A 24,594-nucleotide genomic window follows, 5' to 3' on the forward strand; every position below is an offset into this window, starting at 1 on the left:
AACGAGTCCCGATGGCCTTCCAGGCCCGCGAGCTCGGAGATTGTGGGTGGAACTTGGGACTAGAAGCCCAGAGCAGCCCACGGAGGACAAGGGGCATCTGTAGCCCCAGCCGCAAGGCTGGAATGAGCAGGGAGATGGAGACGCCCAGGAGAAGGAGCCTGCCTGGGTTCACCCTGGGGACTAGGAGCCTCCTGGCACCTACTGCCCCGTGGCACTCCTCTGGGGGGTGGGGGCGGGGGACACCACCCGGAGGACTCTGGGGCTGTGTCCCGATCTCTGACCCTCTCCAAAGCTCCCTTTGAGTGAAGCCACATTTGAATAACTTAGGCCCTGTGGTCACCAACCCTCCACCAGCCTGGCCTTCCATCTAAGCCTGGCCAGACCTACTCCCAGAGTCCCCACAGCACTCAGTGCAGCCTGGAGAAATCCGTGCCCATCCCTAGGGCTTCCTGGGAGGCAGAGGCAGGAGGCAGGGTACCGCCAGCCCTTTTGGCAGATGACAAGCCGAGGCCCTGAAGGGAGAGGTGGTGAGAGCAGGAGTGGCCCTCACCTGTGGCCTCCCTGGGCTGGGGGAGGCTGCCTGTCCACCTGCTGGGCTGGTCCCTGCAGTGACAACCTGGGGAGACTCCAGCCGAGTGCTCCGGTGCAGGGCCTGGGGCTCCCGGAGGGCCTCCCCCACAGGCCAGAGCTTGGTGACTAGGCGGGGATGGCGGGTAGCTTCCCTGAGTGTGGCCTGGCCGAAGCCCGCCCGGGGGACATCAGATCCGACCCCCGCTGCCTCCTCCTCGCCTTGCTGTCTGCGTCTATATTTATCCCCGTAATGGCCTGGCTGCCCGGCAGAGTGCGGTGTCTTCAGAGCACGGCAGCGGTGCCCTGGCGAAGGTGGAAAGGGACTTGTGGGAGGTGCCGCCCCTCGGCTTGTCCAGAGTGGCCAGGCTGGCCCTGAGGGCTGCAGCCGCCTGGTGGGAGTCGGGAGCTGCAGGCATGCAGGAGGGGGTCCCGAGGAGCAGTGGCGACTTGGAGTGGGCTACCCCTCCCCCCAGAATGTCGGGGCCATGTACGGGGGGGGGGGGTGGTTCCCGTGTGGCTGGAAGATGAGGGCAGATAAACCGTGACGCCTTTCAGTGCAGGGTCCCAAGTCCCAGAATTCCCAAGTCCGGGAATTTTGTGAGTCCACTGTAATTCCAGGGGATCCCAAGATGTTGCGGGTCCTTTTCCTTTGACCTTTCACTTTTCCTCATGGCCAGCAGCGTTTGTCCAGCTCCCAGTCTCTGCTTCTCAGTGTTGGGAACAACAGAGATGAAATGAGATTGGTCCCCTCTTTGGGCTCCAGTGAGGGTGGCATTTCCTAAGCTAGTGGTTACTGTGTGGCAGCAGCAGGGTGGTTGCCCCTCAGGGACCCGGGAAGAAGTGGGCTCTGCAGAGGGGCCCTTAGTTGTTGGTTTTCGTCCCTAAACATTGTATTTCTGAATAACAGAAAGCGGAGCGGCCAGCCTGCCTGCACAGCTGGATGGCAGCCCCTGGCCCGCACATCTGGGTTACCAGGCCTCCTGTTGGTCATGCCACTACCTGTCCTCCTGGGGTCCTCACCTTCAATAGCCTAGATTTCTCTGGTCCACCTTGAACCGTCCAAATGTGCACCCACATCAGGCGGCGTCCCCCTTCCGTCCTGTGCCCCACACTCAGCACGATGGGAGGCCACCCACACTGTCAGGGTGCCCGTGCGGCCTTCGGGCTCATTACGTGTCCACTGTGTACCATTCAGTAAAACATCCTTTATTTCTCCCTTCTGATGGTGGGGACGGACGGGCGGGCGGGGGCTCCAGCCCGAGGCCATTAGGAACAGTGCCACCACCGGGGACATTCTGGTGCACACCTTTTGGTGGCCATCTGTGGACATTTCCCTTGAGCCTTGCTGGTCATCCCAGGGAGGCCGTTATTGAGCTGTTGTAGGCTCTGCAGAGCAGCTCTGCTAAGTGATGGCACCGATTTCCACTCCCCCTGGCAAGCCATGAGAGTTCTGGTGGCTCGTCCTTGCCAAAGTCCCCGCTGTCAGCTTTGGAAACTTGTGGCTCTTTGGCATCTGGTTCTACCGAGCTGAGTAAATGGAGGGAGCAAAGAAAGAGGCGAGCATCCGGGCAGCTGGACCAGCCCAGGTGCTTAGCAGTCTGTGATTCCCCTGGAGGGACAAGAAAGACCCATGACTTGTCCCGAGTCACGTCAGGGCCAGTATGGATCCGTCCTATGGTCGGGAGTGGTATCGGCCTGGGAGCCAGAGAGTGAACCCTTGCCCTGTCGGAGCTCCGTTTCCTCATCTGGATACGGGGGTGGGGTGGAGACGGTGCCTGGCTCAGGGATGCTGGGAAGATTCGGAATGAGAGCTCCTAGGGTGCCCAGCAAGGACCTGGGCCAGGCCTTAGGATGACGGCTTTTATGACGGTTGTTTCTCCATAGCGTGGCCACACCCACCTTCCCTCTCTCAGCTCCCGCACTCAGGAATGGCTAACCCAGAACCTCACTCCAACGCCTTACTTTTGTGCCCTTGGGGGCTAAAGGTTGCTCTGATGGTCGATTTTACGTGTTGGACTCAGCTGGGCTACAGTGACCAATTGTTTGGTTGGATACCAGTCCACGTGTTGCTGTGAAGGTATTTTTAAGATGAGATTAACATTTAAATCAGAAGACTTTCATAAAGCGGATTATCCTCCATGATGTGTGGGCCTCATCCAACCAACCGAAGGCCTTCAGCATAGAGACTGAGACTTCTCCAGCAGGCACGGGCCCTGGCGTCTGCAGCACGAAGCCCTGCCCGCCTCTCAAGCCTTCCCCCTGCCTGGCCCTGCAGATTCCTGACTTCCTGCCCCACCATCACATGAGCCAATTCCTTAAAATAAGTCTCTCTGTCTGCACATGCTGCTGGTTCAGCTTCTCTGGAGAACTCTGACTAATCCGTTGCCACTTGGCTTCCTGAGTCTTCTCATCTGGAAAATGGGGCAAGGGACCCAGTTTAGACCCAGCTGCACTCAAGACCCTTCCCAAACCCCTGCAAGCTCTGCAGACCCAGCAGCCACAGGGGCTGGTGGGGACTGAGTATCTGGTTAGTCGAGGGTTCTGGGTGGCCAGGGCTTGCTGGGGGCCAAGAAGAGCATCTGCTTAATTAAGCCAAGGAGAGCCACCCTGGGGTGGGTCAAGGCCTCAGAACTGGGGCCTTGTGCTCCCCCAGGAGCTTGTTAGAACCCCACCTGCCCGCCCAACCCGTGATTTGTGCATGCCAACCCACGCCAGAGTCACCTAGAGGGCTTGTTCCAACACTCTAGGCTGCCTGGTCTCCGCGGTGCCCAGGATGCTGTGCTCCTGAGCGGCTCCCAAAGACACCACGGCCCCCTGTGTGGGGACCATACTGGAGCCACTTTGGCAGCTCTGCTGTTAGAGATGAGCACCGCTTCCCCAGCAGGATCTTCTGGAAGCCCTGAGAGTCCCAGCAGCCGCTACACCCAAGGGTAGGTGGCCACCTTGGAAGGCCTGTAGGTTCCTGTTCCCAGTCTGTAGTTCGTTCTTTGGCCCCAGCCACCAGCTTGGCCACCCCTGGCTTCTGTCCTCCAGGGGAGAAGGGGAGCCTGGAGCCGTGTTTCTCAACCAGCCTTGGCCCCTTGCCGGCTCCGTGTGAACGGCTTATCCCTGGAGGTTTTGGTCTGTTCCCGCCTCTCACGAAAATCCTGCAGAGCGTGTTCCAAGTGCTTGTCTCACTTGGTCCTCACGACACCCTAGGAAGCGAGTTTATGGTCCCTGTTTTACAGAGGGCAAGACAGAGAGGTCAAGTAACCTGCCTGAGATCACACATCGGAAATGGAAGAGCCAGGGATTCAAACCCCAGCGTCTGAGTCCGGAGTCTGCTTTTCACCGCTGCCTGGTACTGACCAGAGGACCAAGCCCTGTCTTTGCCACCAGCAAGACTTTGTAGAGCTTTGCTTCCCGTAGTTGACCCTGCGACGGAATCTTTTTCACTTTGCAAATACTAAGTCGAATGTGCTTTTTCTGATGGCGCCTGATGCCTCTCACTGAAAGATCTGGGGGCGGGCGATCCCACGGTCACCCAGCCCCAGAGCCCACTGGCTGAGACTCTCAGGAGTGGGGCCGCTGCTCCCGGGGCCTCCTTGACCTGCTGCTCTCCTCCCCATTGAGCCTCCCCCTGGCCGTCTGTACCCCCCTGCCTGCCACTCCTGCTGTCTGCCCAGCAGTGCCACCCCTGAGTCGGGGGTCTGCCCAGCCAGCTTGGCAGCTCCTCAGTCAGTGGGGCCGGACTGGCGAGGAGGATGGAGGGACGGCAGGCTTGGTTTTGGGCCCAGGTGCCTCCCTCCCTGGGGCCCCGGTTTCCCGCTGTGACGTAGGACCCGAGCCCCTCCCTAGCGGACCTCTCAGCGGTTATAAGGGTCCAGGGTCTGAGCAGCAGCCCCGTGGGCTCAGGTGTGCGGGGAGGGCGACTGTCGGTCCGGGGACTGCCACCGGCTCCCAGCCCCTCAGCCTCAGCCTGTTGGTGGAGCACCCCCTGGGCAGAAGCTGCTCTCCTGCTGGAGAAACAGTGTGGTGTCTCCCCTGGGGACTTGTGCTCTAGGGGGCCAATGACAAAGGCAGGCACGTGGACAAACGCCTAACGTGCTCATACAGCGCAGTGTCAGGAAAGGACAGTGCATGGAGCTGAGACGCGGGCTCGAGGGACCAGGCAAGGCCTCGAGGATGTGACATTGAGCTGGCTTTGTTTTAGGGGAGGGGTACCATGTGGCACACACCTGTAATCCCAGCATCTCAGGAGGCTGAGGCAGGAGGATCGCGAGTTCAAAGTCAGCCTCAGCCATGTAGCGAGGCCTCAAGCTGACTTCTGTGACCCCTCATCTCTGGCACTGGGAACAGCGAGTGCAGAGGCCACGGGGCAGGGAGAGGTGGGCACATGGGCAGAGAGGAGGCCAGGAGCCAGGGAAGGGGCATGAGTTGGGCTTGGTAAGGCCAGGCAGGACTTTTCTACTTGGAAAGGATTTTTATTTTTAAAAATTTTTTTTTTAATGCTGGGGATGGAATCCAGGGCACTTTACCTCTGAGCTACATCCCAGTCCTTCTTACTTTTTTATTTTGAGACAGGATCTCACTAAGTTGCTGAGGGTCTCGCCGTGTTGCTAAGGCTGGCCTCAACCTTGTCATTCTCCAAACTCGCTGGGATTACAGACATGAGCCACCCTCCTGGCCAGGATCAGGGGGCTCATGTGACCTCGAAGGAGGAGGCATTGGAAGGCCTATGTGTTTAAAGACTCCCTCTGGCTCTGTTATGGGGAGAAGTGGCCCTGGGGAGACCTGGCAGAGCTGGGGCATGGCCTGGCCCGAGATGACGGGGCCCAGCCAGTGGAGGCCGGGAAGTAGAGATGAGGGCAGAGGCCGGAGGCTGCCTGGAGGTGACCTCAGCTGCTCTGTGAGATAGGGGAGGTGCAGCCAAAGGGTCAGGAGGGTGAGTCACTAGGTTTCTGGCTAAGACCATGCTGTTCTAGACCTGGGCTCCGCACCAGAGTCGCCAAATCCTGCCCTCTGCCTCAGGACGGGAAGCCAGGCCACTGGAACAGTGGTCTCGGGTGCTGAACTCCGGGTGCCTATTCACTGCCATAGTCCCGGGTGCTCAGGGGCTGCCCGCTGGGTGAACGAGGAGCCCGTGCCTGGGGTGACGAGGCCCTGCCCTGGCCTCGCCTCAGGAACCCATCTCTACAAGGGACCCCCTGGCTCCTTATCCCGCCCACCAGGCTGCTTCCCAGGGGGCCTGGTCACACGGCAGGCCTGTGCCCATCTGTGCCAGGAGTCAGGACCACCCTCTATCATGCCCAGGCTCCTGTGCCCCCTTCTCCTGCCTGAAAACCTCAAATTACCTGCGGGGCGGTGCTGCCCTGGGAGGCGTCCATCTTGCCCAGATGCGCAGGGCAGACCCAACCCTCCCTTAATGACACCTTGCCCGCCTCCCGCTGGGGCAGAGGGGAGGGGGCCAGCCAGCCTAAGCTGTGGTTTCTTTTTCCATTGCGTCAGGCCTCAGGGTCCGGCTGGCCTAGCCTGCTGCCGGGCTGGCACAGAGGGCCACTCTGACCCCTGCTGCCCCAGCCCTGGCACCATGTGCTCCCCGTTTCGAGCATCCAGGAGCTTCCTGCCAGAGGGTGAGTTAAGATAAGGGACCGCCCAGGGTGGAGGAGGCCCCTCCCCACCCAGCAGTCATCCTCAGCTCTCCCCAGCTGGCCTATGAGCTGATCCGGGCCGAGCCAGTGGCTGGCTGTGACCTGGCCCTCCTGACCATGCCCGGAGCCGGGCTGGGGGCCAGTGTTGTCACCAAGGCAAGGCGAGAGGTGTGGTCAGGGAGGAGGCCGACACCAGGGATGGAAGGAGTGGCCCCAGAGAGTTCGCGCGGCCAGTGGCTTCGTGTTTTTCCTCTGGGGTCAGGAAGTGCGTGGAGCTGGGGTGGACACTGGCCCACTCCTGCCCAGCAGCAGGGGCTGGTCCGGGAGTGGAGAGGAGATGGGCGAGCCGGAGCCACCCATCGGTGGTGGCAGAGGATACGGGGTGTGGACCACGTGTGCCTGGAGGAGCTGGTGACCCTGGGCACGCTGGGGCCTGGGTACTTGTTCAGATTGGGGGGTGTCCTTGGCTTCCTCGGCACTGCAGTCCTGGTCACCACGCCGCCCCTTTGTTTCAGGCTCCACTGGCCTGGCCGATTCCCCGAATGGCCCCCTAATGCCCAGCCATCCCCCACCTTGGTGGGAAGACTGAGCGTTGTTAGCCCTGTAGTCCAGAGACCTGGTTCACACTCTGCCTCTGCTCTTTGCTGGCCACAGGACCTTGGCAGTTTTCTTCCTCTCTCTGGGCCTCAGTTTCCTCATCTGTAACGTAGTGGTCATCCTACCCGCCCCCAGAGCAGGTCTGAGCACAAACAGACGCCTTCAGTCACATGGGCAGGACACCCCTGTCTGCCCGCTTGCCTGGCTGAGGATTTGCACCCCGCCCCCAGCTGCACATGGTGGAGTGAGCATTGATGTCCCCCCCCGCCCCCCAGTGAAACTGATCTCTACACGACAAGAATAAATCCTGCAGGCACACTGCGGTGCCGTGCTGATGCTCGGGCTCCTGTGATTGTAATGGGGCGGGAGCGGGCAGCTGAGGACTGGCTTCTCACTGTCCATATCCCCTCCCTGCTGGGCAAGCCCTGGGGGGAAGAGGGGGCCTGGCCTCCTGCAAACCAGGGCCTGCAGCGGCCCAGCAAGAGGCTGGCGCTCGGGAAGTGGGCTGCGGCGAGGGTAGAGGGGGAGGGTGCATCCAGCACGGTGACTGTGACATGGTCCTTCCTGCAGGGATGGCAGCAGCTGCGTCTCCTTAGCTTGACAGCTGGCTTGCCCCTCAGGCTCGAGTAGGCTTTTAAATAGACCAATCAGATCATGTCACTGCTCTGCCCCCAAGACTTCCCATCACTCTCGGGCTGAAACCCAGCTCCCCAGAGGACCTGGCTGCTGTTCTGGACCCTTACTGTGTCCCCGCCAGGCGGGATCGGGGCTCTCCAGGAGTCTCAGAGGACAGGCTTCTTCCTGCAGGGTCTTCAGCTCCGGCACAGTTCTTGGGACCTAGTAGTTGCTCAGTAAACTCTCTGGAGGAAACGAATGAGCTTCAATTTCCTCCTGTGGAAAATGGGGCAATGCTACCACTTGCCCCGTGAGACTGAATGGGGAAGGGAGACTGTAAAAGTGACATGTTATCTGTGCTCCCAAGCACAGGGACAGGACCTTGTGTTCCCAGCATCTTCCTCTTCTCCCTCCTCTGGGGAAGTGCAGGGTCATTTACCTACTGAACCATGAGGGGAGTCGAGGCACTGGCAGCTGGCCCCTGTGGGGTGAGTGTCTGAGGGCTGGACTCGTCCACCTGGGTGGTGGGCCTGGGTTAAGCAGGCATCTGCTAGTGAGAGTGAAATCTGACCGCAGGAGTCTCACGGGATGTGCCGTCATGTCACATGGGCAGATAGGAAACGGAGGCACTGACGGAGGGGGCTCTCTACAGGGCTGGGACAGGGGACTCAGAGCTCACCACCACTGGTTCCTCCCCTCCTGCTCCCAGGGGACAGCTTGTCTTCTAGGACTCGGGACTGCAGAGCACTATCAGTGTCAGGAGCAGCCTCCACAGCAGAGGGACACATGGGCCCAGGATTGGGGGAAGCCGGGAGTAGTGAAGGGTGGGTCTTTGTTGACCATCAAGACCAGCGCGGGCAGGATCTCAGGAATGTGAGCTTGGTCCACATTCATTCATTCCTGTATTCTATTCGTCCTTCTTTCAATCATCAAACGCACTCGCAATGCTCCCTGTGCCCAAGCCACTGTGAATGGGCCAGAGATGCAGAATGAGCATGAGAAACAACGAACAAGGTCACCTTTTGAATAAGCTACTGGAAGTGGGCTTCCTGGTGGCCAAAGCAATGAGGGAAATCTGAGCGCTCGTGCGTGGCCCCGTAGCCACAGGCTGCCGGCATGTTCACTGCTCAGGAGAAGCCCAGCTCTCCCTGGCACCATGAGTGTCACCGTGGATGTCGGGCTGCCCGCGTCCGGTGGTGCGTTGCTGATCTGATGTGAGCAGCACTGCGGTCCCTCGCGGGTAAAGAGTCGCCAAAACAGAAAAACGTCAAAGAAGAACAAGACCCACCTCCCGGAGGCTCCTTTGTGGTGCATCCTGTGCGTTCTCCTTCCCCCCAGCCTCTGGCCCAGGTTCCCCCCAACACCGCGTCCCCTCTCTCCCACGCCCTTCAGGCTAGGTGACAATGACCCCCTCTGGAGGGGCGGCCTCCTGACCCTCCCCTCTCTTCCCCTAGACTGCCAGGAGCTGCTGCTGCCACCACCAACCCCCATGGCCTACATACCCGGCGGGGGAGCCCCAGGGGCTGGGGCCACCCCCCTGGGCTCCCAGCACTGCGTGTGCAGAGTGGAGCTGTCCGTGAGCGGCCAGAACCTGCTGGACCGCGACGTCACCTCCAAGTCCGACCCCTTCTGCGTCCTCTTTACGGAGAACAACGGCAGGTGGATGGAGGTGAGGCCCTGCACGTGCGCTGGCGCTGGGCAAGGCAGGACCGGGTGCTGGGCAGGGCCCCCCGCTGGACCTGCGACCCCAGGGCTCAGGCCTGGAGGTGGGAGAATGTGGGTGGCAAAGGGAGGCTAATACTGAAATGATTATATCCCTAAATTATCATGATCCATAAATACACAATTATGATTTTATATTCATTGTTTTATATTGTAACATTTAAATGGTTGTAACTTAGTTAGAAACTTTATAGTTTTACAAAATGCTCCCTTCCTTCCACTTTTAAACAACCCTCCCCTTGTCTCTAAATGAGCACACAGTCAGCGCTCGGGCTTTGGGCCCTAGAGTTGGTTCCAGCCTCAGCAATGCTGTTCCCTGCTGTGTGACCCCAATAAGGGGCTCTCCCTTTCTGAGCCTGTCTCCTCTGTGGGATGGGGGTTTCGTTTTCTGGTGTCTGCTGCCGGGGAGGGAGGCTGGGAACCGGGCGGGTGTCCTAGGCCAGGACTGGTGAGCTGGAGCCTGGGCCTGAGGCCTGGGGAGGGGAGCCGCCCTGAGAAGGCGTGGAGACTCCGCAACCTCTCGCTTTCAGGTGTTGAAACTTGCTTTGTTTCCTCTTCCTAAAGGGAACTACATTCCTAGTGGCCAATTTACAAAATTAATTGAAACCTAAAGACAGTCCCAATGGTTAGGCACCCACCTGTTGGTTTGGTAGCCAGAGAGTTTTGTCTGCATGTTTATTTTCAGACTACATATGGATCTTGCTTGTTTTTTGGTACCTGGGATTGAACCCAGGGGCATTTCACCACTGAGCTACATCTCCAGGCCTTTTTTATTTCTTATTTTGAGACAAAGTCCCGTTAAGTTGCTTAAGGTCTCCTAAAGTTGCAGAGGCTGGCCCTGAACTTGCAATCCTCCTGCCTCAGCCTCCTTTTTAAGTAAATATTTCACTGGGTCATGGTGAGCCACTAAATGAAAATACTGTGGTTTCCAAAGGCCTCCGGCAGATGTTGGCTGCTGCTTTTGATTAAAAAAAAAAAAAAAATGGTGCTTGGTGTGTTGCCCTCTGTTGTTTGCAGAGGGGAAATAGGACCTGGAGGGTGGGGATTTTTCTATGTCACCCAGTCTGTTGGGGTTGCCGCAGGAAGTGGGAAATGGGATATGGGGTCATCTCAGATCTCCAGGGGTGGCCCAGGCCTGTGCCGGTGCTCAGTGCCAGACCTCTGGAGCCCCACGTGCCCCTCAGGGAGGGGTGCCCCCCACTCAGGCGTTCCCAGTGACCTCCATTCCCACCCAGTGGGGCCACCCTGGCTAAAAATAGCCCAAGGCCAAGACCTCCTGTGTGGCTGCTGCTCAAGCCTTAGAAACAGACTGGGTGGGAGGAAAGTCAACAGAGCCCGGGCCCCAAAATAGACGTCACCCAGACTCCGTGGTTTGGGGCGACCGCGTTCAGAGGCCAGGAGGCGGGTTCCTGTTTCAGAGTGGCCACCGCCCACAGGGAGGCGCACGGTCCTCACGGGGCTTCCGTGTCCAGCGGGGCTGCTGGGGCAGGATTCCAGGAACCAGAAACTCACTCTGAGCCCCGCGTGGTGGTGCCCACCTGTCCCCCAGGGACTCAGGGGACCGAGGAGGAGAATCCTAAGGGTGAGGCCAGCCTAGGCCACTTGGGAGACACTGGGCGGCCCTGGACTCAGTCTCCACGTGGGGGCAGGTGATGCAAACATCTGTCCCCGGGTGTGGATTCTGTGACCCACCTCTCCCCAGGGCCCCCCACTTCCTTCTTTCTGTTTCCTCTCAACTGCTCCGTCTCTTCCAAGGTAAAAAGTTTAAGAACTACAGAGACTCCAGTCCCCCAGATGTTGAGGGGGACTTGCCCTCTGTCACTCATGCAGCAGGGTCAGGGCCCAAGCTCTTACCCTGGTACCTGGGAATGGAGCTAGGGCTGAAAGGTTAAGAGTGTGGGTAGTAGAGTCAGATCCAGGTTTTGAATCTTGGGCCTTGGTCCTGCTGGCTGTTCAACCTTGGGTAAGTCACTTCACCTCTCTGTGCTCCTGTTGTTCTCATCTATGAGCTGGGGTAGTGACTGCTCCAGCCTGGCCCTGAGTCGGTGATTGGCAGAGTGCTTTCTGGCCTCCCGAGAGGGGCAAGCCAGCCGCCCTGAATCTGACTCCCACCGCTCTGCCCCTCTGCCAGTATGACAGGACAGAAACGGCGGTCAACAACCTCAACCCTGCGTTCTCCAAGAAGTTTGTCCTCGACTACCACTTTGAGGAGGTGCAGAAGCTCAAGTTTGCCCTGTTTGACCAGGACAGGTCCAGCACGCAGCTGGAGGAGCATGACTTCCTGGGCCAGTTCTCCTGCAGCCTGGGCACGGTGAGCTGGGCAGCCCGCAAGATGCCACCAGCTTCCCGGAGTAGCCCCTCCCTCGGGCAGTCTCTCCCGGCACCTGCTCTCCCTGCCCCCAAGTGCAGGTGCAGACCACCGGGGGAGCCAGCAGGCACCAGAGCGGGGGAACAGCGGGTGGGCTTGGTGCCAGGCAGGAGAGCTCCCATCTGAAGGGACAGCCAAGCGCAGTGCCACCAACTGCTGCCGCACTGTGGGTCCCATGTGGCCAGAGCGTCCCAGGACTAGAGGTGGCCAGGTGTCGCCTTGACTGCCTCATCTGGACACCTGCGCACAACCAGGTCCCCTGGGAGCAGTCCTGTGCTAGCTGGCGCTGTGTGACCTCGGCCACTTGTTGCCCTCTCTGGACCACATTTCCCATCCATCTTGGGCCTTGGTCAGCTGCTGGAGGCCAGAGAGGCCGTGTGCCCTGGCCAGCTCCCGTCTACCCCTGGACTTGAGCGTCACAGTCTCACTTAAGGATGGGGCAGGACCGGGAGGGTGAGAAGAGGGCCTCATGGGGAGCCAGATGTTCACTAAAACAGCAAGGGCAGGCAGGACCTGAGGTCCCTTCTTGTGTGAGGAGCAGGGTACAGTCAGGGTCCGGCTGGATGTCAGCTTAAGTATAGGGACAGGGAACCAGCGGGGCCAGCAGAGCAGCCCAGGACTTGGCCCTGGTGGACCTAACCACCTCCGGCCCTCAGGAGGCAGCGCCAGGCACTGCAGGGGCTGGGAGAGAGCTGTGGCCAGGGGAGGGACCCTCAGGACAGGGCAGTGACAAAGCTCTTACCATGCCAGCCCTGGCCTCGGCCATCCTACTGCTGGTGGCCCCATTGACTGAACCCCCAAAAGCTAAAGGACAGAGAGCCAGGTGACACAGTGCATGGGGCCCAGAGCAGGCAGAGAAGGGTGGGGAGTGGACCTGGGAGGGGACAGGAGCAGCCGGTACTGGTGTGTCCTCAGACCTGCGTGAAGACACAGCCTTTACCCAGGAAACCAGGGCGGAGGCCCCTGAGGCAGGTGGGGACAAGGGGACAGGAAGGGAACTTCCTGATGTGCTTCACTTTACCTTTCTCTGTGATTGAACCCCACGCCTGTTGTTAGCACGGAAAACACATACAAAGACCTGGAGGCCGCCTCCCCTGCAGGCTTGCCCAGAGGAGGCCCTCCCAGGGCTTGGGGGATGACCCCTGCAGTGGTCTCTAGAGCAGGACCCCTGAGGACCTTCCCTGGGGTGAGCCAGGGGAGTGGAGCCAGACTGCAGGAGGCCACCCCCAAGCCACTGGGGCCTCTGGCCAGTGTCTCGGTGTCCTGGCTGCTCTGATTGGCTGGCAGTGGTGGCCCTCAGCCTCCCAGGGTCAGACTCTGCAGGTGAAGGTTTGGCAGCCCTGTCAGGAGGCAGCCAGCTGAATGGCGCCTGCGGAGGGTTTGTCTTCCTGGCCCACCTCCTTGAAAGCCTCTCTCTGTCACCAGATCGTCTCCAGCAAGAAGATCACCCGGCCTCTGCTGCTGATGAACGACAAGCCCGCAGGGAAGGGCCTGATCACGGTACCAGCCCCCTCGGCTCTCCACGTCCAGCACCCGCTGCTGCCCTCCCCCATCAATGGGCCGCTTCTCCGCAGATAATCACCAGCTTTGTTTGGAGTAAAAAGGCCCAACTTACAACTTAGCAACAGGTTTCTTAGCAACGGGCTCCAGGCGGCCACAAACGATGCGCTGGGGGCCGCTGTCAGAAGGCCCCCAAGGCGGCTGGGGCGGGGCCTCCTTCTCCTCCCTGGCGGCTCCAGCTCCCTCCCAGCCCCCTCCTCACGGGTCCTTGCCCACCGGCCTTCCTGGGGGCACAGTTGGGGGCTCTGGTTTTCAGCAGTGCTGGCACCTCCCCTGCGGTGCCATGCGCAAGGATACCCCGTGTGCAGCCCCTTCTCAGGGATGAGTGCGCAGCCCCAGAGGGCAGGGCAACCCCCGTTAGCAGATGAGGGAAAAGAGACCCAAGAGGAAGTCCCCTGGGCAGCCCCACTAGCCAGATTGTCCCTGTGTTAACGTGGTGCTCCTTCAGGAGGGGCGCCGTGCTCCTGGCGCTCCCACCCCGGGTGGCTCCTTCCTTCAAAGCTGAGGGACCCCGCTGCCCCAGCCTTGCAGCCCCACCCCGGCCACTCTTTGCCCCTTCCCTCCAATGTCGGGGCCAGGCAAGCTGAATTGACCGCACACCCTGGGCGCCCCACAGACCCCCATCTGATCTGATCTCTTCCTGTGGCCTGGAGTGCCCCGCCCAGCCCCCAGATATCAGTGGTCACCGTGGCTCCATCTCAGCGCTTCCACGCCAGCTTCCTGTTCCCGGCTGGTCCAGCCCTGGCTGGGCTGGGGTCCAAGGATCATGGTGGGTGGTTGGGGAAGGCACTGAGGGTAGATGACCATCGGAGCTGAGGGAACTCTGGTGGCCCTGCTCCCTCCCCCCGCCTCAGTTTCCCTGATGGCACATGAGGTTGTGCAGTTGCTGACTCTGGGTGTTCTGGGCTCTCTGGGGCTGCAGGGGGGACATGTCCTGCTGCTCCCTGGCCCAGAACCTCTCCCTCAGCTCAGGTCTAGTCACTGCTTCATCGTCCCTCATGCCCCAGGTCCCCTCCCCTGAGCCACATGAAGCCACTTTCTGATTCCTCATTCTGGATTACAGAAACTGTTTTTTGGGGAAGGCAAGAAACTTGTCCGAGGCCACCTGGCCCCACCCCTCTCACTCCTTCCCCCCCATACCCACTGTGCCTGGCAGGTGGGGGGTGGGAGGAGCAGACCCTCCCCTCACGGCCCTGACCTTGACCTTGCAGATCGCAGCCCAGGAGCTGTCGGACAACCGGGTCATCACGCTGAGCCTGGCGGGCAGGAAGCTGGACAAGAAGGTGAGGCAGGCAGAAGGGGTTTCCACCAGGAGCAAGGTCCCCACCCCGGCCTGGGGTTGTGTCACCTGGCTCTCTCTGGCCATCACCTTCATTGTCCCCTGGGGACAGGCCTTGCATAGGCCCCCACTGGCCACTCCAGATGAAGACCTCCCCACCTGTGAGACAGGGAGCTTCCCATCACCTGGGGCGTTCAGGACACAGCGGGATCCCACCTGTGCAGCACCCCATCTCACAGGGTCCTCAGTGCCCTGTGGGGCCCCTACCTGATGTGTCCCAAGTGCCCCACCTCTTCCTCTACCCTCCAACCAAACCAGCCTCTTTGCCATCCTGATTATTCAATTGGAAGTGCTGGGGATCAAACCCGGGGCCTCACATGTGCTAGGTCCTGAGCTACATACTCCTGGCCACTGTTCCCAGATTAAACCAGGCACACTCCTGTCCCAGGATCCAGTGGGGGAGGGTACTGGGGATTGAATCCAGGAGCGCTCAACCACTGAGCCACATTCCAGCCCTTTTTATTTTTTTTATTTTGAGACAGAGTCTCACCAAGTTGCTGAGGCTGGTTTGAGCTTGCAATCTTCCTGCCTCAGCCTCCTGAGCTGCTGAGATTAGAGCATGTGCCACCATGTCCTGCTGCCTCAGGACCTTGACTCTTGCTCTTTCCTCTGCCTGGGACACTTCCTTGAACACTCACGCTCCCTCCTTACATCAAACCTGTGCTTCCATGTTACCTCCTCGGGCAGTGGCCTTTGATGGCCCGCCCTTTCCTTCTCTACTTGGCTCCTTGACACTATTGTCTCACAAAGAGTCCCGTCTGTTTTCGTGTTTGTCCCCTTCATCTGTGTCCTCTTCAGAGTGCCACTTTTCTTCAACGTAATACGTTAAGTTTTAAAGGCCAGCACATCCCTCCAGCACCACAAGCCGGAGAGCTCTAGGTTTTCAGATGCTCGCTAAAAGAAATGTCACCTCCTGCAGGTGCCTGGCCCTGTGCTGGAGCAGGCGCCCTCCTGCAGCCCCGCCCTGCTGCAGATGCTGTGGCTGCAGCCCCTGCAGGCTTGGGGACTCGGGGCTCGGGGACTCAGGGCTCGGGGACTTGGGGCTTGGGGCTCCGGCACGGCTGCGACCACCCTGTGATGGCCTGTTTTTGCCGAGCGGGCTCCAGCTGCCCAGGTCTCCAGCTGCCCAGGTCTCCAGCTGAGCCTTGCAGAGGCTGAGGGTAGAGGGGACGGGGCGCTGGGGACCCAGCTGGGAGGGCTGTGCCCTTCGCCCACATCCCTCTGCTCTCCCAGGACCTCTTTGGGAAGTCGGACCCGTTCCTGGAATTCTACAAACCCGGGGACGATGGCAAATGGATGCTGGTGCACAGGACTGAGGTGGGGGCCCGGGGCCTGGGGGTCACAGTGGGTCTGCCCTCCAGCCACCTCCAACCGCTCAGGGTGGGGCTGTGCCATCCCGGCCAGGCAGCTGCCCTGGGAGACCCTCGATGCTTTGTCCTTCCCCAGAAGTGCGCCTGGGGATGCCCCCATCCTGACTCGCCGTCCTCCCTGCCCAGCCTGACCAGAGCTGTTGCCCCACAGGTGATCAAGTACACACTGGACCCCGTGTGGAAGCCGTTCACCGTGCCACTGGTGTCCCTGTGTGATGGGGACATGGAGAAGCCCATCCAGGTGAGGGGGCCTCTGGGGGCCCTGCTCCCCCGCTGCCCGCTGGGGCCTCCTGGTCTACCTTGGGATCCCGGGAGCCCCCTTCCTAAGATGGAAAGAACCCCACCTTGGAGGAGGGAGCACGGGAGCCTGGAGCCCTGAGTCCTTGTCCCCGGTCTGCCTGGCCTCTGGGGACCTGGGCAGGATCCCCACCTGCATGAGCCTCTGCTCTAAAACTGCCGCACCCTCCAGGAGGCTGCAGAGCTGGGGTTACAGGGGTGGAAACATCTCAGGAGCAGTGAACTGCAGCACATGTGGTCACCTGGGGAGGACAGTGGTCACCAGTCACCAAAGTCCCCAGTCCTGAGGGGCAGGGGTGTGAGCCGGCGGGTCGTGTGACAGCTGGGCCAGGCAGGGATCCCTAGATGGGCTTCCAGGAGATGCGGGTTCTAGTCCTGTAGCTGCTGCTGCTGTGGTGAGACTTGGGCCACGCGCTTCCCTCTCAGGGCCTCTCCTCACCCAGCAGCAGAAGGGGCACACGCATCCTGCCTTCCTCCTCAGTGGCACGAAGCTGAGTCAGTGTGGTCACTTAAAGTGCGGGTCCCTGTGCTCAGGCTGGAGAGGGCCCCAGGCCACACCCTCCGTTCCTGGGTGGGCACCCTTTCTCCTTCGCCCAGCAGCCGCGTGGGCTTCCTGTAGGAGGCGGTCCAGGACTTCCTGCAGCCAGCCGGGCAGAGGCTGGGGGAGGGACCACCCACAGAAGACCCGGGTTTTGCTTGGGAGCGGAAAGGGGATACAGGTCACCTCTTGGGGACAGCTCTAGGGTGACTGTGTGGACCCACCCAGGTCATGTGCTACGACTATGACAATGACGGGGGCCACGACTTCATTGGCGAGTTCCAGACGTCAGTGTCCCAGATGTGCATGGCTCGCGACGGCGTCCCGGTGAGCTGGGTGCATGTGCCAGGACCCCGGGGCCAGGGGAGGGGCATCCCGGGCTCACACTCCCCATCGTTTCCAGCTGCGTAACCTTGAGCAAGACCTTGCACAGTCTCCCTGAGCCTCGGTTTCTCTGTCCGTCCCTGGGAGAGAGGGTTTGGAGGGGGAGTGAAACGAGATGCCCTGCCCCAGTGAGCACCAAGGCACCATCCCCTGGTCCCCTGAGGCCAGCCCCTCCTCTCGACCCTCTTGCCACTTCTGGTGCAGCCGTCTGGGTGGCTGCCCCTCTGTTGAGACTGGAGGGCGCCCTGGGGAGGATCTGTCCCCTAGGAGCCCCGCTGACCTCCTGCTCTGGTGCAGCTGGAGCTGGAGTGCATCAACCCCAAGAAGCAGAGGAAGAAGAAGGGCTACAAAAACTCGGGCGTCATTGTCCTGCGTTCCTGCAAGGTGAGCCGTGGGGTGGGCGGGAGTGAGCCAGCCAGGGCCACCAGCACAGGGGGCACAGCCCCAGCAGGCCGTCTGGGCTCTGGGTCTGCCACCAGCGAGGCCTAGCTGCAGATCCCACCTGGGTCACATCCTGGCTGTGTGACCTAAACTGAGCCTCAGCCTCCTCATCTGTAGCAAGGAGAGGATCCCTCTCATATCACCTTCCTGTGTGGAGGCGGAGGCAGGCCGAGGTGACCTTCTGCGGCTGCTCCTGGCTTGGGGGGGTATAGGGAGCCCCACAGCCCCAGCTCAGTACTCCCTCAGGACACGTTGGGCATTGGACAAGGCATGCTGTCCCCTGGTGGCCACAGGGCAGGACATCAAGGAGGGCAGCTTGGGGCCCAGGGAGAGCCTGGACATGGGCCTGAGGTTGAAGGTGAGTCTGGGCTGCTGTCTGTCTGCATGGATCCCAGGCCCTTGGCCTCGGTTTCCTCATCGGGAGCCCCAGCTCTGAGGCTGGGGTCACGTGACCCTTCCGTGATACCGCAGTGGAAAAGTGCCTGGTCAACGGTCAGCACTGTTTAGACCTTATCCCAAAACGTCCATCGGCCACATCCTCTTCCCAATTTTTGGTGCCTCCCTTACTCCTGCCTCCCATCAGCCCTTATCCCCTCCTCTACTTCAGAATTCACTGGAATCCATTCATTTTGAAGAGACCCTCGTCATCCACCAAAGCTGAAAGGCCCAAATTTGCCCAGAGGAGGGGAAGGTCATCAAAATACAAAGCTTTGAGTTTTGGGGTTTTATTTTTGGTTTGTTTTGGGGTACTGGAGAGTGAACCCAGGGGTGCTCTACCACAGAGGCATGTCCCCAGCCCTTTTTATTTATTTTGAGACAGGGTTTTGCTAAGTTGCTGTGGCTGGCCTCAAACTTTGGTTTCTCCCTATCTCTGCCTTCCGAGTCACTGGGTGGCAGGGGACACCGTGGGCCAGCCAGACAGTGGCTTAGCAGCTGCAGTAACTTGCAGAGGCAGCTGTGGCCGAGAGCCCTGCTCTCGCTCTTAGTTAACAAGGGAGGCAGCGAGGGCCAGAGGAGTCAAGACTCCAATGCCAACGAGTGGAGGCTCGCCCTGTGGGGCAGTCGGCAACTGTGGTTGACGCTGGGCCCTGGGATCCTGCCCCCGAGGGCCCCCCACCCACTGAGAGAACCGCTGCTCTGAAGGCCCTGGCATCCAGAGGTCCTGGCTTGGGGGTAGTCAGACCCGACCCACCTGCTTCCATGGCCTCCTTGTCCCCATCAAAGTTCAGGACATGGAGCCCCAACTCCCTGAGGCGTTCACGTCTAGATCCTGGGGACCCACTGACTCCCCTGATCCTTCCAGATACACCGAGACTATTCCTTCCTGGACTACATCCTGGGGGGCTGCCAGCTCATGTTCACGGTAAGGCTCCCGACTCCTCCCCGCACCCTGCCCCAGTGGTGGTCTTCCCTGAGGGTTTACTGCAGCAGAAGGGACTTGGATAAACTTCAGGAAGGACTTCCCTGGGGTAAGAGGTGGGACTGGCCCCAGTAGGGAGGGCACAGGTGGTTTACCTGGTGTAGGGGCTGAATTGGGGCTTAGCGCAGGGCACAGCTGAGAGAAGAGAAATCAGTCCCTCCCCATGGGCCACGGAGCCTCCCCTCGCTGCCCTTCCCCCTCTGCAGCCACTCTTCCTGTCTGTCCCCAGACACCGAGCTCTGCTCTTCCAGGCCTCTGCGCTGCCACCTCCCCTGGGAGGCACCCTCTTCCTCGTCACACCTCCCTGGCTTATCTTCTCCAGGGCTCTTGTCCTCTCTGAAGTTATCTTGGGCGTTTTTCCCTTGTCCTGTTTGTGCCACCTGCCATCACAGGCACATGGGACGTGTGTCCCTTCCAGTCGCAGCATGTTTGTCCACACAGTGAAGTGCCACTCTGCCAGGCCTGGGTCACGCCCCACAGACTCTGGGACGAGCAGCTTGGCTCATGCTCCCCAGCCGAGGCCCACAGTGGGGACCTGCTGGGCACCAGGCTCTGCCCACCTCCTGCTGCCCCCCCCTGTCCCCCACCACTCTAGAGCCAGTGGCTGGAGGGCATGGGGATTGCTTGAAGTTAGGGAACCGGCCTTGCTGGCCCCAAACTCCACCAGCCTTCTCTGCCCTGTCCTCTGCAGAGAGGCCAGGCCTCCTCCCTGCCCTCCTGGGTGGGTGGGTTCACTTGACAAATGTCTGCTGAGCACCTCCTTCATGCCAGGCTCTTGGCTGTGCCACTGCAGGGGTCCCTCGAGGGCTAAGACAGTCACCCTGGCCTCAGGGAGCTGAGCCCCCACAGGGAGAGGGTGCAGGTGGCCACGGCCCTTCTCTCCACACGGTGGCTGAGATCCCAGGGGTCCCCTCCCGGCTTCCTGCTCTCCTTCCTGGCTGGGCCAGGGCTGTTCTTGACCACTGTCCTCTATCCCTCCAGGGGCTGGGCTGGGGTCTCCTGGAGGCTGAGAGGGCAGTGAGAGCCCCAGTTCCTGTCCACCCTCAGCCCCAAGTTCCCACTGAGCACCTTCCCTGTGTGGGGCTCCCAGCCCAGGACCAGGGTGCACCCAGCTGACTGTGGAGACAGCTACTGCCCTGCACGGCAGCCCCAGGCCTGGGCCCCTTGGTCATCTGGGGGGCAAGGCAGAGTGGCCTGGATTGGGAGTCAGGCTGGCCTTTGAGTGGCAGGAGGGACAGTGAGGAGGGACAGAAGTCTGGGGGGTGAGTTAACCTGTTTCACATCTGGGCAGTGGACTTTATGCTTGGGCAATAGGGAGCCTTGGATGGCATTAGAGAAGAGCAGTGATACCATCACCCAGTTCTCGGTTTCAGACCACTTTATGGGGGAGCAGGGCAGGGACAGGAGTGGCTGTCCATGTCCCATCAGCCTCTGCTACTCCCTGGGGTGGGAAGGGGAGCTGGGGTCAGCGGTCACACTGGGTAGCCTTCCTTCCAACTCTGCAGGTTGGGATAGACTTCACAGCCTCCAATGGGAACCCCCTGGACCCCTCTTCTTTGCACTATATCAACCCTCTGGGCACCAACGAGTACCTGTCGGCCATCTGGGCAGTGGGGCAGATCATTCAGGACTATGACAGGTGAGCTTGGAGAGGGCCTCTGAAGGCCAGCTGGGCTTCCAGCCACCTGGGAAACTCAGCTCCCACACCAGGAGGGACCAGAGGTCGGCAGGGCCAGGAATGCCCAGTGCAGGGCACGCCGTGGGTACTCCCTTCCTGAACCTGGGCAGACATTGCTAACCGATGGCCGATCTCGCGCTCTCACCTGCTGGGAACCTCCTGCACCCAGCACCCAGGGCCAGTCAGGAAACGAGTTGGAATGGACATGAACTTGTCCCCACTGCCGCAGCCTCTCCGTCAGGGCTGAGCTGAGGCTCTGTCCAAATGCCCATGCTCAGGGCCACTGGATCCGGCCGTTCCCAGTCCTGGGCCTGACACCTGCTGGCCCCACGGGCTCGTTCCTGCTGGAAGCTCCCGCAGGGCAGCTGGCACATGTGGGCCCTCTTCCCACCGTCATGCTCCATGGGGACCTCTGGGTCCCCAGTAGAAAGTCAGCAAAGGAATGCTGTGTGGCGGGTTTGGCAGGTGTGGCCACCAACAGGAGGGCCATCATTGTCACCGGTGGTACTGACTGGGAGCTCCAGGTCACAGAGTGGCCAGGAGGCCAGGAGGCTGGCTCCCTGGAAGCAGCGGAGGGAGGAGCAGGGGTCATCGGCTCAGGAATCCCCAGGCACTTGGCCTCCGAGAGAGAGCACCCGAGACCAGGGGTTCAGGGCCTGAGGGGTGGCTGTGACTCCAGGCCACATGAAGAGAGGTGCAGCACGCAGAGCCAGGGAGGTGAAGCCCCGCCTGCATGGCCAGGTGGGCACCAGCAGTCACCTGACCACTCAGCCTCTCCTCCAGCCGCCTCCCGGGCATTCAGACTTGACAGGGCCCCGCGAGCTCTGGACCTGGGGTTGAGCCCTTTGCCTCCTGCCTGGCTTGTTTCAGTGGTCCCCTCTCTGTCCCTGCTTCTGTCCCAGCCCCCCCGCTCCACAAGGCAACTGGAGGACCCTAATATGTCCACTGAATGGCCCAGTGAGCCGCGCCCCTGCCCCAGGGAGTTCAGAAGAGGAAGAGAGAAGTCCCTGTATTCTGAGTCTAGGTCACCCTGCGGGGCAGAAGCTCTGGGAGCACAAGGGACAGGCATGTGGGGGGTCAGGGGAGCCCACAGAGAGGGGACCGTTTAATTGGGCCTTGAAGGCTGAGTAGGCGTCGGCTGGGGGAATAGACGGGGGAAGGTGACTCAGCGGGGGGCACAGCACCCTGACACTGGCAGGAGAAAGCGCTCGGTGTGTCTGATGAGGGACAGGTAAGTGACGAAAGGCCCGGAGTGGCCCGTCAGGGCTCTGGTTTGGGGAGCCTCTTCCCCAGCCGTGAGCAGGGCAGGACCGGGGCCAGCATGTTCCGCCCCCACATGGCGTCGGCTCTGTGGCTCCTGGGGTCTTGGCTCGAGGACCTAGAAGCTGCACCTGGGCTCCAGGGTTGGACGTGCTGTTGTGGGCGCGTCGGCCACAGGCACAGCCCAGAAAGCCGAGGCCACCTGCTCATGGTGGCGGCTGGGGGTGGCGGTGCAGCTCTCCACCCCTGGAGAAGGGAGGGCAGGGTGGCACCCTGGGTCGGGGGTCCAGGGAGGGCTGGTGGGCAGAGCTGCTGTCCTCTCCCGTGTCCTCAGTGCTGTCCTCTCCTCTCTCTGATTAGTGACAAGATGTTCCCGGCTCTGGGATTCGGAGCCCAGCTGCCCCCAGACTGGAAGGTGAGTGAAGCTGGCCTGGCGTCCCCTGGCCCAGGTGGGGCCGTGGGCCTCTCTGGGGTCTGCTTGGGAAGCCCTGGGCGGGGACCAGTGGCCCTGCCTCGCAGACATCACCCCAGGCCACGAGCCTTTCTCAGGCCTGACCCTCAGGCTGATAGAGGCCATGACGGGGGCCAGTGCGTGCGGCCTCTGCTTCCTGAAGCCCATGTCCAGTAGGGAAATGGGGTGGCCAGGTTCAGCACATAAACACTGGACACCCAGTTACGTAGGAGCTTTGTAGAACGACAGTGTCTTTCTAGGTGTGAGTAGGCGCTGGACGTTGTGCGGGACACACTTAGACCAGAACATTCCCTGTCTGTCTGAAATTCCTGCATCCCTGGGCTCCGGTGTTCCATCTGGGAACCCTAACGACAGGCAGCGTCATGGGTGCTGAGATGGGGCAGCACGGGCTGGGGGTGCCCAGAGGAGGGCCCCAGGCCAGCTTGGGCGTGGGAAGGCACCTGAGGAGGCGAGTCCAAGCCAAGAGGAGGCAGGAATGGCAGGGGGTGGGGTGCTGGGCAGGGGGACAGGGGTGCTGGGCAGGGGGGTGGTGCTGGGCAGGGGGACAGGGGTGCTGGGCAGGGGGACAGGGGTGCTGGGCAGGGGGACAGGGGTGCTGGCTGGGAGCACACTCAGGACAGCGAAGGCCGGGAGGGCCCAGAGGCATTGAGGACAGGAGTAGTCATCTCGGCTACTTAGGAGGCTGAGGCAGGAGGGTCACAGGTTCAAGGCCAGCCACTTAGTGAGACCCTGCCTCAAAATATAATGAGGAGGGCAGCTCCGTGGGAGGCGCCTCTGTATTCACTCTAGAACTCGAAGAAAACGAGGCCTTGGAATGTTCTGGACACAGCCCAGCTGTGTCAGCTTCATTTAATTCTTACCGAAAGCCGATGGGGCTCGCCAGCCTGTCACTCCCCGTCTGGTCACAGAAGAGGCAGTGGCCAGCGGTTCTGAGGTGCCTGCAGGCTGGTGAGGGGAGGCTGGAGGAAGCTGTTTCCCTGACCGCAGGAGGGTCACCCTGGTGGGGACACCTGGCGGGGCGGGGCACCAAGGCCCAGGAGTGCAGCCGCTGGGCTGGCCAGGGAGCAGCAGGTGCAGGGCTGGGAGGGAGCCAGGAGAGAGTGCAGGAGAACAGAGAGTCCCTGGGCGTGGCCGGGGCAGGTCCTCACTGCCTCATGGGACTGGGACAAGGGTGTTTGGTGGCCAGAGGGCAAAGCCAATGAGGAGGGCTCTCCCAGTGAGACACTGTCCCTTTTTACCGGGGACACCCAAGGCTCAGAGCCTTGATGTGACTTTGCCCCAGGTCACCTCACCACAGGGGCCTGGGTTCCAAGGGGGCAGATGGATCTTCCAGAACATTCCCGGAACCCACTGTCTCCAGAAGAGCAGCCTCTCGGGAGCAGGCGCAGAGGGCCCCTGTGTCCATGCATCTGTCTGCCGGTGCCCCCTCTTGTCTGCCCTGGTGTGCCTCATCCTGTTTCCAGAATGAGCTGTTGTTTCCTGTCCTCTGTCCCCAGGACAGTGTTTACCCAGACCCTCAGGGAGTGGCTGGGGGCCAGAGCAGGAGAGGTGGCTTTGCTGGCCCTGCCCAATGTGAGGTGGGACCCTGTGGGTCCCACATGATGCTGCTGGGGGGGGCGGGGCAGGCTGCACACCAGGCCCAGCGCGAGCCTGTTGCTAGGACAACAGCCAGCTTTCAGGGAACTCGGCTGAATGAGCTGTTTTCTTGAGCAAAAGCCTTCTTGGAAATGTCACGGGGTGACTCTAGGGAGGCTGGGGCTTAGCCAGGCCAGTGTCGGGTAGTGGCAAGAGAGACACTGGAATGGGGCTAGGAAAGGGCAGGTACGCCTCCCTCTTGGCTGCCAGGCCTGGCCGTCTTGGCCCCTCTCTCTTTCCTAACTTACCTTGCCTCTGCCATGTGAACCTTCCTTCCTACCTCAGGGCCTTTGCACATGGCCTTAGCTCACCCAGATTCCCTCTGCTGCTTCTTAAGTTGGAGGTTCTGCTCCCTGGGAGCCCTGGCCTGACAGCTCTCCTCTCAGCACCCAGTAGGCTACCTGGGGGAGGGCAGGGAGGCACTGGGTTCTCTCCCATGGTGTCCCAGCCCTGGCATACAGTAGATGTGCAGTTCTTGCACAGAATGGGTCTGGGACCTGACCCAATGGTCTAAGCAAACACAGGGGTTGGCTCTGGAGTGTGTGAGATCAGCTTTTGATGGTCCACCCAGGCTGGGGGCACTGGGACTGGTGGCAGAGACACCAGACCAGTCCCTGGGAGAACCACCAGTTGGGAGTCCCCACCCTCCTCCAGCCCCGTCACGCTGCCTGGTCCCCAGGGCCGCTCTGAGCACTTGT

At 60.9% G+C, this 24,594-nt stretch overlaps 1 protein-coding gene across 1 annotated transcript in view; it reads left to right on the forward strand.

Annotated features, from left to right (window-relative positions):
* Positions 1 to 24,594, forward strand: part of Cpne2 (copine 2) — a 38,255-nt gene that overhangs the window by 4,770 nt on the left and 8,891 nt on the right. The window contains exons 2-12 of the mRNA XM_078032360.1: positions 8,867 to 9,081; positions 11,266 to 11,445; positions 12,928 to 13,002; positions 14,274 to 14,345; positions 15,635 to 15,718; positions 15,923 to 16,012; positions 16,835 to 16,933; positions 17,288 to 17,374; positions 18,735 to 18,794; positions 20,357 to 20,490; positions 22,150 to 22,204. Coding sequence (XP_077888486.1) covers positions 8,902 to 9,081; positions 11,266 to 11,445; positions 12,928 to 13,002; positions 14,274 to 14,345; positions 15,635 to 15,718; positions 15,923 to 16,012; positions 16,835 to 16,933; positions 17,288 to 17,374; positions 18,735 to 18,794; positions 20,357 to 20,490; positions 22,150 to 22,204 — 1,116 coding nt within the window. The 5' untranslated portion in view covers positions 8,867 to 8,901. The remainder of the gene's footprint in view (positions 1 to 8,866; positions 9,082 to 11,265; positions 11,446 to 12,927; positions 13,003 to 14,273; positions 14,346 to 15,634; positions 15,719 to 15,922; positions 16,013 to 16,834; positions 16,934 to 17,287; positions 17,375 to 18,734; positions 18,795 to 20,356; positions 20,491 to 22,149; positions 22,205 to 24,594) is intronic.

The sequence above is a fragment of the Ictidomys tridecemlineatus genome, chromosome 15 (assembly GCF_052094955.1).
Source record: "Ictidomys tridecemlineatus isolate mIctTri1 chromosome 15, mIctTri1.hap1, whole genome shotgun sequence".
Lineage (NCBI taxonomy): Eukaryota > Metazoa > Chordata > Mammalia > Rodentia > Sciuridae > Ictidomys > Ictidomys tridecemlineatus.